At 33.4% G+C, this 16,832-nt stretch overlaps 1 protein-coding gene across 1 annotated transcript; it reads right to left on the bottom strand.

Moving 5' to 3' along the window:
• Window positions 1-488: 488 nt before the first annotated feature.
• On the bottom strand, window positions 489-16,588 carry LOC132928875 (protein yellow-like). Its single transcript, XM_060993804.1, has 3 exons — window positions 16,165-16,588; window positions 14,239-14,968; window positions 489-1,916 (listed from the first exon to the last, which is right to left on the bottom strand). The coding sequence occupies exons 2-3, from the start codon at window positions 14,755-14,757 to the stop codon at window positions 1,242-1,244; spliced, it is 1,194 nt and encodes a 397-aa protein (XP_060849787.1). The 5' UTR covers window positions 14,758-14,968; window positions 16,165-16,588; the 3' UTR covers window positions 489-1,241.
• Between the last annotated feature and the right edge of the window lie 244 nt (window positions 16,589-16,832).

Genomic DNA, 16,832 nt, shown 5'->3' with positions numbered 1-16,832 from the left:
CATTTTCAACACGCGCAGCCTCCGACACCGTCCTCCGGTATTAGGCAACCGAGCTGTGGAATGATGATAAATCATATAATGATAATATCGTTCTATTGTAGGTACAGCCGGTTGCCGTGGGATTGCGATTGTTGCAATAATAGCGATTTATAATATATTAATATGCAAATTATAATCTATTTAAAGTTCTTGAGATATTTCGGTTTACCTATTACTATTATTATATTTCCAATAATTATGCAATTAGTCCGTGCCGATAAAAACAACAAGTTACCTACACGCGCAATAATCGATAATCATAATATTGTGCTTAAAATCTTGGGCGTTTGCGGGAAATGGGTAATTTTGCGTTTTATAATTGTCGATTTTGATTACAACAGTCGATGTCGGATAAATAATTATATTAGATAATTGGAAAACGATATTCTCCAAGGAAAACAATGCATATAAAACGTTTACGGTTTTTAAATAAATTAACCACTTCGACGTTTTATTGTTAAGTAGTGCATAATATATATTTATTTTTCGTACAAGTTACAATACTTTTACTATAATATTATAATATTATTATAATGTACTTAATCTAGTCTTAAATCGAGTTCTTGATTTTATCTTTTTGAATAAATAGTTAAAGACGTGAAAGTTGATTTTTTTGTTATACAATTTATATGAATAAAATAAATACATAATAAATATTATAATAATGATAATTAATGATTTAAAATATTAATATTCGACACGTATATCTAAAAAAAAAATAACAAATATACATTATAATATGTCATGTATGTAACGTGTAGCTTTTCCTAATATACATAACCCTACTTGTCCCCCATAAATATGTATTAAATTAAATACGTTAAACGTTTCTTTACCTATGTACTTCTCGTTTAAATTTAACAACTTACATTACTATATTATTTTAACACGTTTAATGGGAATCTATAATTTAACCTTTAACATATTTAATATTTACATAAATCAAATCTACTGCAAGAGAGCTATGTGTGTATTATTCGAGTTTGGCAATATAATTTTTAATATTATAATTCACAGTAGTTATGCAAATAGATTTATTGGACACGATAAAAACTGCTTGAAATTTAAGAATATGTTATTTCCTACAATAAAAAAAAACGCATCTAAACATTGGCTATGCAGTGAAATGTTTTACCGGAACATATTAAAAACGGGATGTTTGGTAGCAGCCGGAAGTCGTTCACTAACCGTTATAATATGCATTATTTGCCACACTGGGCGACGAGGGGCTGCAAGCGGACATTGGCGCCCAGACAACCTACTGCGCCGGAAACGTAGTCGGGGAAGTTGCTCTCGAGTATCCAGAGGACGCCGCCTTGGTTGTCCGGTGCCACGTGCGTGGCCAACCGGCCGCAGTCGTCGGCTTTCCGGACCAACGCAAACCTATCGGGGCCGAACGACGCGCCGTCGCCGGGCCGGTCCGTATCCCAAGCGTACACGTCGCCCTGGCCCCGATACCGGAAGTACACGGTAGTCCGGCCGTCCGTGCCCAGGAGGACTATCTTTTCCGGCTTCGGGCCCAGGTCGACGACGGTGCCCTCCGAGCAACCCTGCCGTAGGTTGCACGTGTCGATCCTGTACATGCGGTTGCTGGTCAAGTACGTCAGGTACAGGGAGCCGCCGCCGCCGCCCGCTGCCGATCCCCTCGCCAGTGCGATGTAAAGCACGTCCCGCCGGCCGGTGCAGTCGTGCGTGATCGCCTTGGGCAGCACCACCCGATAGCTCCGGTTCGCCGCCACCTCCCACACGATCACCGCCCGCGTGGCTGCGTCCGACACGTACACGAACGCCCTGCCATCATCTCCGTAGTCGGCCGTGATGTAGTTTAATCGGCTGGCCGAGCACACCAGCCCCGACAAGTCGAATTGCTTGACTACCTGTGCACATTCAATCCGAACGAAACAAACATATATATATATAATATATAATGTATTAAACCCACATGATGGCCGTATGGGAATATCGCGTGGGCGAGGTCTGAGGGGACTAAGCTTCCCCGAAAGTTTGAGGGGATGGCTTAGTCCCCTCAAAACACACCGCGGTTATTTATCCTTCTAATTTTAACTATACATATATACGTACGTATTTACACGACCTAAAGTTGATTATAAAGTTAATAGTCGAGACATAAGTATACGATAAAACGGATTAGTGTTTAGCAAAACCAATTTTATGTTGTTATTTGTTACGTGTAGTTGTAATATTAGACTGTATTAGTAGACGTATTAACAAACGTTAAGGTACAAGAAAATTATCCAGTTTCTAAGTTAGTATATTTTTGTTATTCTTTATATTTTAGTTTGTAAATAAGTTATGTGCATGTAAAATATTTCGATTTTAAAAATGAATATAATATAAATTATTTAAAAAAAAATATATTGTAAAAATTCAACGTTCCAACATACATAACATTCTTACCACTAAATTTCATAGTAAGTAAATTAATTTTAATATTAAAACTATAAACCAAAATTGATTTTTTTGAACATACATTTTTGCTATGTTATATGTTTGTATGATATCTATACGCTTCTATATTCGATAAATGCATATATATTGCCGTGTTTAATCGTGAAAATATTATTCATATTAATGTAATATTTTCACACTTAAAAATGTGTAAATGGCATTGTATGAAAAATCCCAGAAATATACCCTCTAAATCACGAGACACTCACCCAATCATAACAATTCAACAATTTTCTGGGACATTTACCTTATTGCCCTTATCCCAAAACTGATATTTGGAAGTCTAAACCGGAGCCATTGATTCCACGTCCGTTTGAATTTGGCTTTCATTTTTTTTGTAACAACATTCAGCACACTTCAGATAAAAGAGCCTTTGGCGTTCTTCTTTCTTCTTTTGTTACTTACATTACTATTTTTACAGTCATACGCACAACTCCTAAAAAACTTTCACCCCGAATTCGTTATGCCGTTTTCGTCGACTTTATAAAATATGATTTATATTATATTCCCTCTTTATCCGACTACGTATTGGCTGTCTCGGATCGCTTAGTTATGTTTTCAATCACCTGTAATTCCGCAACTCACGATTCAATATTATAACCTCAGGTGTTCGCTTTTCATACTTTCTTTATACAAGATCACATACCAGCTACTACAAATATAATATCATTTTAAAATCAAGAATAAATACGATGATGACAAATTCAATGACCCTATAATAGTTTTTTTTTTCATGATATTATGTATAATATACGAGTAAGTTTTTGTCATATCACGACTCAACGACACAAGACGAGATTACATTTAATATTAATGTAAAAACTGGTTCATTTTCCCCTGATTTAAGGTAATGAGGTTAACGGGGTTCAAATGTTATCGGATTTTTGTTTAAGTAGTAAAGTGGTTTTTACATTATTTGGTTTTTGGATTAACTCTTTAGATTTTAAACTCGGTTTGAAACCCGATTCAACTCTCTAAATACGTATATATTAAATACATCATTATAAATGTGCTTTTCGATTCCCATAAAAATAAAAATGTAACCGTTGTTACGTATTTGTATTAAGTATTACATTATACAGTATTGAATAGCGTTTCGAAAACCAAACCCGTACGATCCTATAACTGTAGTAGGACACAATTATATATTTTTAAGTTTCAATTAATAAAAATATATATTATACATTTTATAATATGGAAAATCGATTGTAAAGTAAACACAAATAGTACTGGTACCATACAATTTAATTCAACAGCGACCGTATATTACGATTACCGCCCACAGCGGATTCCAGTTGCATATTATTTCACGAACCACAAACACCGCATATTATCATATTATTATATGCGCGTGATATAGTAATGCTGTATAATACGTATTACAATATTGTATTCTATCAGAACTGTGACGCGTACTATTGTACTGTATACTTGATATTAACAAAATAACAAAACAGTTCGAAATAACTTTCACTCGAGTACCACTCAAATAATTATTAATCAATATTGTAAAGTTATTTCATCGATTAATACGTCTGCGTCGTCGGGGTGCCTTTATGTATACTCGACACTACGCTCGCTCGTCTTCATTAAACGCGATAAATGAGTAGAAAACTGATAAGCAATATTGTTAAGAACATTTTTGGTCGAAAAGCAACGTCTGCAGAGAGCCGTTTGAAATTTGAATAAAAAGAGAAAACCACGTCAAAATAGCATTTTACGCGACTGAAGTATTGCAATTATAGAGAAATAGCGGCGTCCAAGAAAGAAAACCTTTATTAAAAATCGAAATTTCGTTTATATCAAACACTCACACACGGGTACCTACATCACATGTGATGTGAATAAAAAATATATTATGTTTGATGATGTATACTTATTATATAGTACCTATACCTACGCGTAATAAACTAAAAAACATATTCTAAGAAACTGCTCCAATTTCTCAACACCGCAACACATAATATCGGTTTACTTCTCACACATTTTTTAAAATTAATTGGGTCTTTGTAGTTACACAAAAAAACCTTAAACTTCTACGAAAAACATTACGACATCGGTCGGTTGCAGCCGTTTCTTTATAATAATATGTTATAATGATATACATATTGTTAAAAGACGTTTACTAAAATTTATAAAGAACGTACATAATAATATCATAACTTGTAGGACGTATAGTACTCGTACCTATTACTCAAAAATATAATTTAATCATAATATCGAACGTTTACCGAAAATATCAGTTCTAATGCATTACATTAAACCATCATATTATACACGTTGACTTTAATTAGTCGTATATTCCGTACGAAAACATATTTATTCGTAATTTTACTCGACATATTATTACGATTATTAGGCAATAAAGATTTTTTTCTGTCATTATTACTATATCACTATTTATAACACGAGATGCATTATTTTATAACAATAATAATATCATTAAATATAGATCACGTTATATTGTATTATTATTACTACTTTTGGCTAATTACCGTGACAAAATAACGAAATACGAAAAGGCGCGTCGTGACGCGACCTCGAACACACGCGAGCATAATATAATATATTATTACCACGATACATATTATTATAAATGAGCCGTGATGGAAACGAGCACATCGATGTGCACAAAGTGTGAGCCACAAGAGTTGACCGGCCTGAACGATACTTGATCCGACCGGCTCAGATTTATCTGTCAGATAAGTTTGTGGTAAATCTATAAGGGGTGAAAAGGAGGATCCTTGCTGCCCCGGCAGTTTGTGTAATGACGCGCCATTTTAAACAATTTCAAAAGTCAGACAATATACATTTGAAATAATACGCGTTGTCGAGCAAACTCTATCGAGAAAAAAAATATAATATTATTTGTAATCGTCGTTTAGCCGTACTTTAGTTGCACGTTATGACTTTATGAGTCTAAAATGCAAATATAGGTCTTTAAAAGTTAATAGAACCTTTAGCTTTCTACTCAAAAAGTCAATTTTTTTTTTCACTTATTCAAATGAAATTGTATATACATCCGAATAGACCATTTATAAATAGCGTTCAGAGCGCGGGCCATTTTACTCTTGATAATGCTAGCTGCACCCCCTCACACAAAAAAAAATATCAATTAAATGTTCGCCGTGATGGGCGCCTCTGAACGCCTCTGATTAGTATTCACTCGATATATATATATGTGTACCAAACGATCTATGTTGGCGTATCCTACACATGGGGCTCGGATTGGTAATAGCACATCGAGGACTAGGGAATTCGGATGACGATTAATTATTCGATATACATATATATTTAGATCGTTAATCCCGGCACACGCGGTATAGTCGTGCGGTTCGAACCGTGCCATTTGCTGCAGGTCACCGCGGTTCGCATGCACGTATAATATATTACATTTTATTATAATATGCTAATTTTTTCATCGCATAAATAACAGTAATAGTATTGCACTCATATTCGCCTCATATCGTATCCTTACTCGTTAACGCGACGGCCCGTTAATGCACGCGTGTATACACATTATATAACCAATATGTAAAAATGCATCTACATAATATCGCCGTTAACAGTAATCGTTTTCAAATGGGTTGCGGACGCTTTAAACCGCGTGTTAAGTCAGAAACAATATTATTATAATGTGTTAAAAATATATTGTAAAATCCTGTGCAGAGGTGTGGCGCTAAATCCCCGCTGCAGCACCGCAACCGTGTCGAGCACATGTTTGTTGTAAATCATGTGTCGACAATAATTATTATTTCATTGGTATACGCGAATTCGAAATACACGTGCTCTTATTGCTTGTCAAAATCAATTTCGATCGCAGCTGGTGCCGGCCGAGCGCTTACCCCAGCATCAGCTTCCGAATTTATATAATATATATATATATATATATATGTGTGTCTTACTGTGTACATGTTTATATACAATAATATGACACGAATAGCACTACATACGATTAATAACGGATAAGTGAAAAAAAAAAACTGGACTAGCTGATAAATAGTCCGATTGGAATAATGACATTTTGCATGGTCAAAAAAGGGGATCAAGGTGGTTGCTATCGTTGTATTATAGGTTATCAAAAATAATAAAACAGGCCACTTATTATACGTTCTTCGCGTTCTTGAGGAACGTATATGATCACGGTCAATTAAAAGTGCTCGTAATATTATGTTAATATGTGGAGACACGTGCACTGCACCTAACCTCTGGAATTAATAAATAATAAAAGTAATATTATTATATGGTTCGGTTTAAGTAATCCCGAAGCTGCAATACTGGTTAGACTTACAAAATAATAGTTTTTTTTTTTTTTTTAATAATTCAATACCAGATATTATGAATCACTGTATTAATAAATACATTTTTCAAACAAAAATATAACAATATTCTGAGTATACAAATAATTGTTTTTATAATTTTTTTAATTAATAAATTAAAAAAAAAAAATAGTTTACATACACCATTTTAAGAACATTAAAATAACGAGTGTTTTATAATTACTCCATTTCTGTGTAAATAATATTCATAAAACGAATTTCTAGTTACGTTCACAAGCACGATATTTATGAATTATACATTTGCAATATTTTTAAACCTGACCAATAAATAAATTGGAGCAATTAAGCGTGGTCGAGCCACATGTTACAGGTTGATATTTATAATATTCAATTATATCGCGTATTTGCGAACAATGCGTACATCATGCTCAATACTCATTCTCAATACAGTTCATGTATGTTATATTAATTAATAATTCGTGATTTTCATGTCGATTTGTTCACCGATGTCATACTCGTGTTCGGCAGACATTTTATATGATGATAATAAACCCGAATTACGATTTAACAACTTTGGAAATCAATTTTATTAGCATTTGATTTCGTCCGTCCCAATTTTCATATTTATCTTGCAAACTTTTACACGGCCATTACATATTTTCGCCTAAAGAACGTATAAATTTAAACTAATTATGAACGCTTTCAAAATTATTTGATAACTTGGAGAATATGTTTGCTAAGTATTTGCTAACTTTCGGCATAAAGTAGTGTAAAGTCGAATCGGGTGAACAAAACGTATACGTACAGCGCAAGCGAACAGGGTTATACCGACAATGAATGTAGAATTTAAGTAATGTATTGTGTGCAAGTATTTGTATATTTATATAGTTTAAGTTATTTCCATCCTATATCTGTCGCCTTAAGCTTTTTGTTGTGACCACATATTATGGGTCATGGCTAGACAGATCTAATAAACCGAGGACATGTGATCTGTATATCTGTAACTATATACTCATGACTTAACGAACTAACCAAAATGATTTATAATAGCAACTGCTAGACAGAAATCTTTCACAATGTGCGTTTGTTATTTTACGATTGTAAAATATTATCGCTTTAAATAGCGTTTCTGGTTTTATTAATTCTTCCGTTTATTTATTTCAGGACTCAATAAAATATCGTTTGGTGTAGGTACCATATAATATAGTTACCGATGATCAGGGCCATATTCGAAGGAGGCTCACGCCTATGGTTTATATATATATATATATATATATTGTTGCTACTGACAAAAATTCCTATATCAACAATTATTTTGTGCCAGTCATGTCTATCAAAGTTGTTATACATTATTTCTTTTTTTTTTAATTTATAATTAGATTAAGACTTATATGTAATACTAACACACAGTATATACGTATTATTTATTTATTTATTACTATACCTACTATATAATAGTTACAACTAGCATTATATGTCCTTATACTTACTCTACTAAGAAATCTATTTATAAATTATGCAAAGGTAATTTAGAAACAATTTTAAATATAAATATTTATCTTTCTTATGAAGATATAATTAAAGAAGTAATTGTAATCCATTTTCGAATAGTAATACAAAATCTCAATTTTAAAAATAAATTTACTTCAGTACTTCACGTTAAACAACAAAAAATTTAAATGAAATTGAAATTTTATAATACGTAAGAAGTGTTTTTAAATGTACTCGAATAACAATTTTGGTAAATTATTAAACCTTTGGTTTTTAAATGTATAAGAGTTACATAACTTATAATTTCTCTTAAATAGTGTTTTAATAAAATAAATAAAAATACAGATAGCATTACATAATCATCGTAAAGCAAAAAATAATTTTTCGTAAAGTCGTTTCTTAATTTTTAATTAAACATAATTGTATTTTAGGCTATTTTATGCTAATAGAAACCAGTCAGATACAAATTAATTTTTTATTAACCTGCATAATATGAAAATCTATTAAGAAAGTTTTAAAAACAAACCAAGTATAAAATATTATCACCACTATTTTTTTAAATTGTTAATGTTATTTGAGATGTGAAAGAGAAAATGTGGTTTTATATTTTACTATTATTGCAAGCAGTAGTGAAACTAAACAGTAGCTACAAAACAAAATCTAATATCGATTAAAAAATTGTACAGGTAGTTTGAAACTATTTAAAACCTGAAGAGCATATTTTATATTTACGACGATTGGCATCTACGATTCGAATCTGACTGACCGACGTTGTTATAACAAAAACAGTTTTAAGGCCAGTTTAGTACCTATTATTGTTATTGAAAAAAAAAATAAATACAATCTAAATCGGAAAAAATAAATTTTTGTTTATAGAATATTATTATTCTGGACGAGTGTTGTTTACTCAAATCTGTTATCTTGAAAACTATAAAGGTTTTAATGGTATATGAATAAATCGAATAGATTATAAATGCTAAAGCTTTTATCTCACGGAGTTATCAGTTATTATATATATATATAGTATTGCGAAAATTAATTTTTAAATATTTACACATACAAATATTAAACAGTACTCGTAAACGTATAAAATATGAATTAATTTAAACATATTCCAACTATCTATTTGGTTTTATGGAGGTCAATATACCCGACGAAATAATATGAGTATGCGAGTATGCAATTGAATTTATTATACTCGGTATATTTGTCAACGAAATATTATTGTCACAATAATATTCAAGATACAAATAAAGTTTAAATCGACATTTTTTGCTTTTAAAATGTCCTTAATGGATTTTTTTCGTGGTAAAAATCTAATAACACAAATAAATGAATTTTCGAATTTCCCCATATAATTTTTGACGTTTAATTTGTTTTTTTATTTTATCTATTTATACGTACTGTTTATTACGTGAAACTATTTTCAATGGCTCTACGATCCGTATACTAAATCTAACATTATATATAAAAAATAAAATACAAATCGTAAATAGCTAAAAAAAACCTCCTCGGAATTTAATTAAAACAAACTAATATATATTTTTAAAATAAGGTACACTTAAAATTGATCGTAATGTTTAATTAAATTATTGCCTATAAAATGCATCGATATAACATATTGTACGTACGTTAGAGTATAGATGGTTTTATGAAATTTATATATTACTATATTATATTATATTATTATATTATTATATATTATATGTACGTGAAAATACGTTCTGTAGAGTGAAAGTAATAGTATTGTATATTATACATTAAATAAATAAATAATATATGTATATGTAATTATACAATACATTAAGTGCGGAATTTTCAAAAGAATTCCGACAAGATTTTGGAATGAGCAGTCACTTTTTTCAGTTTAAGTAGATTTTGAACTTTAAAACGTTTGGAAATAAAGTGTATGACATGACATGGCATACAACAAATTATAAAACTAATAAGATACATACAGACTATACAGAATGATAAATTACTTCCTTTACACCAGGCATCTTCGACACCTTATTTCCTGTAGTAATGAATTTATTCAAATTATTATTTTTAGAACTGTTTAGTAACCGACTTTAAGACCTTATTATTTTCAAGTACTTGAGAGTTTTTTTTATGTAGTGATTATAACTTATTTTTACTATTAATTGATAAACATATGGTTTTTTTTTTTATTGTTTATGTTCAATGTACATATTTTAATTAATATTCGAATAAGTAGTTTCTATATTATTTAACTCTATATCCTAAATATTATAGTTCATTAAAATTGATGTTGACATGTTATGTGGTCCATGATGATTAGATATTATTACTGTAATTACTAATTAATAAAAGTTTATTAACATCTTATAATTTTTAAAAACTGTCTGAGAATAAAACTAATACAATTTATTACTGAACTAAATATTAAATTATATATTTTAAATTTTATGTAAAACCAATATTAAGAATTAATAACCTCAATACATCAAATTTAATAACTCAGTAACTACTTATTATAATTTACCGAGTAAATGATAGATGCGTCAACATTTTCGTTAAAAAATGATTTATTAAGCTATGTTTTATGAATGAATGTTACGAATGATTTTTATTTTAAAAAAGACGTTTGTATCGTCACAGAACACTACTTAAATGGTATAAAAATGTAAGTGTTTGAAAATAAGGTTTTTAGATAGGTACATATTATAAGTCCTATACCTAGTGCCTACTAAAAAAATCCAAAATTCACAATATTTGAATAGTTTGAGCAATATTGAACATAATTAATCACCCTGTATATATTCAATACGCATTGGCAGAGAATTTCAACTCAGTCGTTTAGATTATAGAAAAGTGGTACCTAAATATACTATATTAATGACCCAAACCATAACCATTACTGTGTGTTTAATAAAACGTGATGCCTCCGTATATGCATACTCTCTCCGGCTATCTTATGAACATTGAAAAATATAGGTAGGTAGTAAAATTTCGCCACGCAAAATCGAAATCGTGGCGTCTATGTTGATATTTAAATTTAAACACATACCTCCGAATCTCAAGAAGAAAACATTTTCAAGATAGCGTCATAATATCCTTTACATAAAATATTTTCTAACGCCGAACTATGAAGTTTTGCAGCGTTTTACATTTTATTATACTAGTTATTTTGTTATTTAACAATTATTTCATTGAAGTTTCATCGTTAGAGAATATATTTTTATAAAAACGATAATATGTGACATTTTCTCGAAAATATTTTTCTGATCACATTTTTGGGTAACAGGTGCTTAAACTTTTACGCATATTAACCTAAAATGTTGTCGCCGTATTGCCTGTTAGATATACGTTGACGGTATTTATGGGCGTCAAGTTTCACGAGTTAAACTCTGTCACTTAAAATTATACATAATATTAATTATTATCGTACCTCACATGCGTGTACGTTATAAACGATATAGTCTATAATACCTATATATATTATTATTATTATTATTTTACCGTTTTGGAAGTTGACATGCAATGACGCATCGGGTGAACCCCTTTAGTATATTATATTACATATTATACATATATAATATTATATATATATATAGAGAGAGAGAGAGAGACAGAGACAGAAATGATTTAAATTATAACGACATAAGTTTTGCAGCCCTTGAGCAATAACGCAATTTTCACCGGTGTTTTGGGCACAAGAGTATTTGCGACAGAGAGGGGAAACCGGCGAAGCGACGGATATCGTGATTGTCGCACGCGGTTAGTCTGGACTCGACGGGGGGTCAATTGAAAGTGTTAGAGGGTGCGTGTAATGGACAAAGAGAAGGGTTCGGGAAATCCTTTTTGGCATTGAACAGATTATAAACTATCACGCAGCAATAATATACTCTGCGTCTATATATAGCAGCTACACGGGGGTGGTATACGAGAGACACTTTCGACCGGCTATAATATAATAACTATATTGTATATTCTCTGCAAACATAACTAAATGCGTACAATGCGATTCGATTGCGATACCGATCTCGGAGATTTAGAGTCAGTGGCGTATTTAGGATTTCTCCGAATTGGGGACGGTTGGTGAACGTCTAAAAACCTCCAGAAACCGCGGGGGCGGTATACGCTCCGCCGCCTGTCAAAGCCTATAGAGATTAAAAAAAGTTTTAAAAACAAACAAAGCATAAAATACATCATATTATTGTGTCGCTGTTAAAGACGTTGTTATTTTGGAAATAATAATACATGCAAACAGTGGCGTCGACAATATCAATACGCTGTTATAGAGTGCGTCACGAGTGGGTTATATTATTTACATATGTGCTCACTCATAACGTATGTATATTATGTATTTATATTTATACTGTCGTTCGATTTTTCACTCGTATAGTTTAAATACGTCTATATTATTGTGCTTCGTTGCCTATACAGAGTATTCGATTCCATTCCATCATATGTTCCCCGCGTATCGATACGACGCCGTAACAGCAGTCGTACACTAATATGATACGAAATTTATGAAAACGGCTCTTCTCGAGTCGATTTGTTACATAAAACATAACTACGCGCGTAGATAGTTTCAGAGAGGGATATATATATAGGGATAAACTCTGAAATTCGGATATACGAGAAAACGATTTAAAAACACTTAGCGAACAACCACAAACTATAAAATATTCGCGTCGTTGGGATTTTTTTTTTATTTTTATATACTTAGGGAAATTAGATTCTTATTGGATTTCGTCATGAACTTTCGATACGACGTTACGCGGTCGCATAATGTTTAAATCATTTTGCCGAGCCGAAGACATTCGATAAACAAACGAATACGTATATACCCTCCCCCCCATACCTATGGATTCGATGGTTTTGTGCAGGTGAAATGCCGATGATAAATTCGATTGGGTGAATGTGACACCAGGGGGTAGGGTATAGGTATGCCATTTGAGGGAGTCGGGCCATAATATTATAATAGCTATTTGTCTCCCTATTTTCTTGTATATAATATAATATGTCATTGGCCCGCTTCGCATATAATACGGTAATTTACATAATATTATCAATCATAAAGTTTATGTATTGGCAATCATTATTTGAAATATGAATATACAACGGCCTACACAAATATAATACATAACTAAGCCCGGATAGATGGTCCAATAAATATGGCACATCGCATATCGTGTATAAATTATATTTTGTTGAAATGCTGTTTTTATTAATTGTGGATTGGGCGTAATTGATCTGCGACATAAATTACGCTCGCCCTTGCAGTTTATGATACTAAACGAAAAGATTTATCGTGCAAAAATAAAAAATGTTCCTATAGACGGTAGAAAACATCGCAAATTCGCTAATAAAATAATCGTACCGGTTGAATTTGCCACTAAATTCACCGGTAAATTGTTGTTATCTTTGATTTCAATCGGAAAAGTCAACGGTTATAAAATTTCACGCTCAAAGATTTCCCATTATAATATTATACTCATACGATTGTGCTCGGCAAAGAAAAGGTGTACGTAGGAAAATCAAATCGCAGTCGACGTCGTGAAAAATATTCAAACATAAATATTTTTTAATAAAGTCAATTTTATAATGTACACGGCAAAATCAATTCAGAATTTACATCCGTCTATATACCTATATATCACTGCATCGTCGTACTAACATCATAGTCACAGTGGCGTGTCCAGCTCGAAATAATCGGGTAGGCCAGTTTTGTTCTGTAGTGTGTAAGTGTGTTCATAACTATTAGGGAAGATTTGTCCTATCACGTGAGATATGATGGGTATGATAATAATAATAATAATAATAATATTACTAATATTAATAGTGAGTAACATTTTTAATTTTGATAAAATAAAAAAACCAAACGGTCGAATAAAAATCGGGTAGGCTTGGGCCCAGTCGGCCTACCCCGTAAACACGCCACTGCATATTACGTATTATGCGATATTATTGATTTTGTGCACACACTGACCTTGTCGGTTTTGACGTCTATGGCGAATATCCTGGGCTGGGTCCGGCGGACCGGCTGTTCCACGGTGTTGACCAACCCGCTGTCGAGCACCCACAGCAAGCCGGTCGGGTCCAGGTATATGTCGACGGCGTTCTGTATGGCGTTCGGGTCGCCCTCGTCGTGCAGCGCCCAGCACGGGTACGGCGACAGCATGGGCCAGCACCTTTGCTCGCATTCCAGCCGGACGGTGGACACGGTGAACGGGACGCCGGACCGGAACCTGGGCGTGAGCACGAACGCCCGGTCGCCCCACACCTGGGCCCTGGTGGCGATCACGTTCTTGGCCACGTACCGGCCGGTGTCCGCGTAAACGCTCTTGGTGGACGTGCACGGCCACTCGATGTTCTGGCCGCTCAGCGTGTACGCGGCCAGGGCCGCGGGCGCGTCCGCACCGGCCGCCGCCGTGCAACGGTCGCCGGCGCCGAACACCACGGCCGCCGCGGCGGCCATCAACAACGCCACCGCGTTGAAACCGGACATCGCGTGACCACCCGCTGCAGGTATACGCACACGAATCGACCGCGGTTTCGTATACGATATTATAATATATACCGCGGTAACCGGTGCTGCAGCGGCCGGACGAGCTCGCGGCTACGCTATGTATATTATAGCACTACTATTCTAATATGTTCAACTGGATCGTCGTGAATCGGCGGCAGCAGACGACTTGCAGATATGATAGCTATCGGACCTGTTACCGTAAATTATATTTTATATTATAATGTATATAATATATATATATATATACGATGTGTGTGCGCACAGCTATCGTGACATACGTGTCAGTATTTCGCACTTATAACAATATATATATCGGCGTTTTGTTGTTTTTATTTCGTCGTCGTCGTCGTCGTATCGCGCGTTTACGCATATTATTATTATACATATATCGCGATATACGTTTTTGTTTTCGGTTTTTTCGTCATTTTCGTAAACATTTCTCCGCGCCGGTGGCATTGACGCGGACGTGTTCGGGCCCGCTGTCTTCGCGGCGGCGGCGACGGTGATGGTTCGGCCGAAGGCCAAGGTCTCGGCTCGACGAGTTATATTGTGATGTTTGTATCGGTCGTCGTGACGGTATTATAATATTATAGATTGCATTAATTGTTATCGTCATCGTCGCCTAACGATACGATTTGACCCTCGAACAGCCTTTACATGTTCTCGTCGTCGGCTTATGCGGATAGGCTTTCGAAACCAGTGCATATACTACACTGTAACTTACGTCCAAAAATCGTGATAGACTGTCGTACACCGAATCCGGAAAAATAATCGTTCGTAACGGGTCATATACTCATATATATATTGTTAAATAACTATATCCCCCTCGGTGTACTTTCTTCCCAAATCTAACAGGTGATAAACCCGGCAGGATTTTACATATCGATTTATAAAATAACCAATATTACTTATCAGTATTTAATTGAATTTAATATTTTAATTCATGATTAATAATAATAAAAATAAACGTTTAAGACAAAATTAATATTTTTTGTAGTAATTTATAATATACTCACAGTTAAACAAATTTTAATTGTAATTATTTTGTTATCAAAAACCAAAATGATGTTAAATTAAGTGTATATTAATTTTTAATTTGCGTTTAAAACTTAAATTATAACTATAAACTATATTTTCTGTTGATTTCTCTTAGTTTTTCTTACAGTAATAACCGCAACTAAAACCTATGCCTTAGACCTTGTAAAACCTAAGCTAAGACCGAATAATTTAAAAATCTGTTCGCTAAACCAAGAACTTGTAAACCGAAAAACTAAGATTTAAATCAGTTTAAAATAATCATAATCGGCGTCTACAGTTGTATGTATAATATATAGTATAGCCAACGATAAGCGTGCGCCTGTCGAATTGAATATCTGTCGAATTTACCTTTTTCTGAGAACAACAGGAGTATTTATAGAACGCAGCCTTTGAAACCGTCGAATTCGACGCATTTAATAAAACCTAAGACCGTAAAAACGTAAAACATAATAATCACATCATATTACTTGTATTGCGTGTGAGCATGTAAGCCGCAACGATATAAAAAAAAAAATAATAATAATAAAACCAGCGCGCCCCGTCGTCGTCGCTTTCCTATGATAACAACTACGGTTGCATGCGTGCGGCTAAATATCATCTGCAGCTGCGCACACACGACAGACCGTCGATGTGGTGCTGTGTCGTATCGTTTTGTTTGCGTGGTATACAGTCATCGTATTATTATAATATTAGGCGTACAGCGTAATATACGGTGGCCGGATGACAGTTCATGTCCAGGACCTCGTGTATAGACATTAGCGAAACTCGTACATTATGTAGGTGATACCTACTACTACTACTACTACTACTACTATACTTTCGAAAAAATTGTTTATTTTGTGTTTAATTTCGACAAACTTATTTCGAATGCGACCAACTGTGAAAACATGACGACATTTTTAGTGCGCGATGAACGTGATTTAAAACTTTATAAAGTATAAGCTCGACGTCATTTTTTGGCGCAAGTTGTCAATTTTTCGATATTTGTACGCAATATAATAATATTAGGCATAACA

Source organism: Rhopalosiphum padi, chromosome 4, assembly GCF_020882245.1.
Source record: "Rhopalosiphum padi isolate XX-2018 chromosome 4, ASM2088224v1, whole genome shotgun sequence".
Lineage (NCBI taxonomy): Eukaryota > Metazoa > Arthropoda > Insecta > Hemiptera > Aphididae > Rhopalosiphum > Rhopalosiphum padi.
The sequence above is the reverse complement of the archived record's forward strand: the minus strand, read 5'-3'. Positions and strand labels throughout refer to the sequence as shown.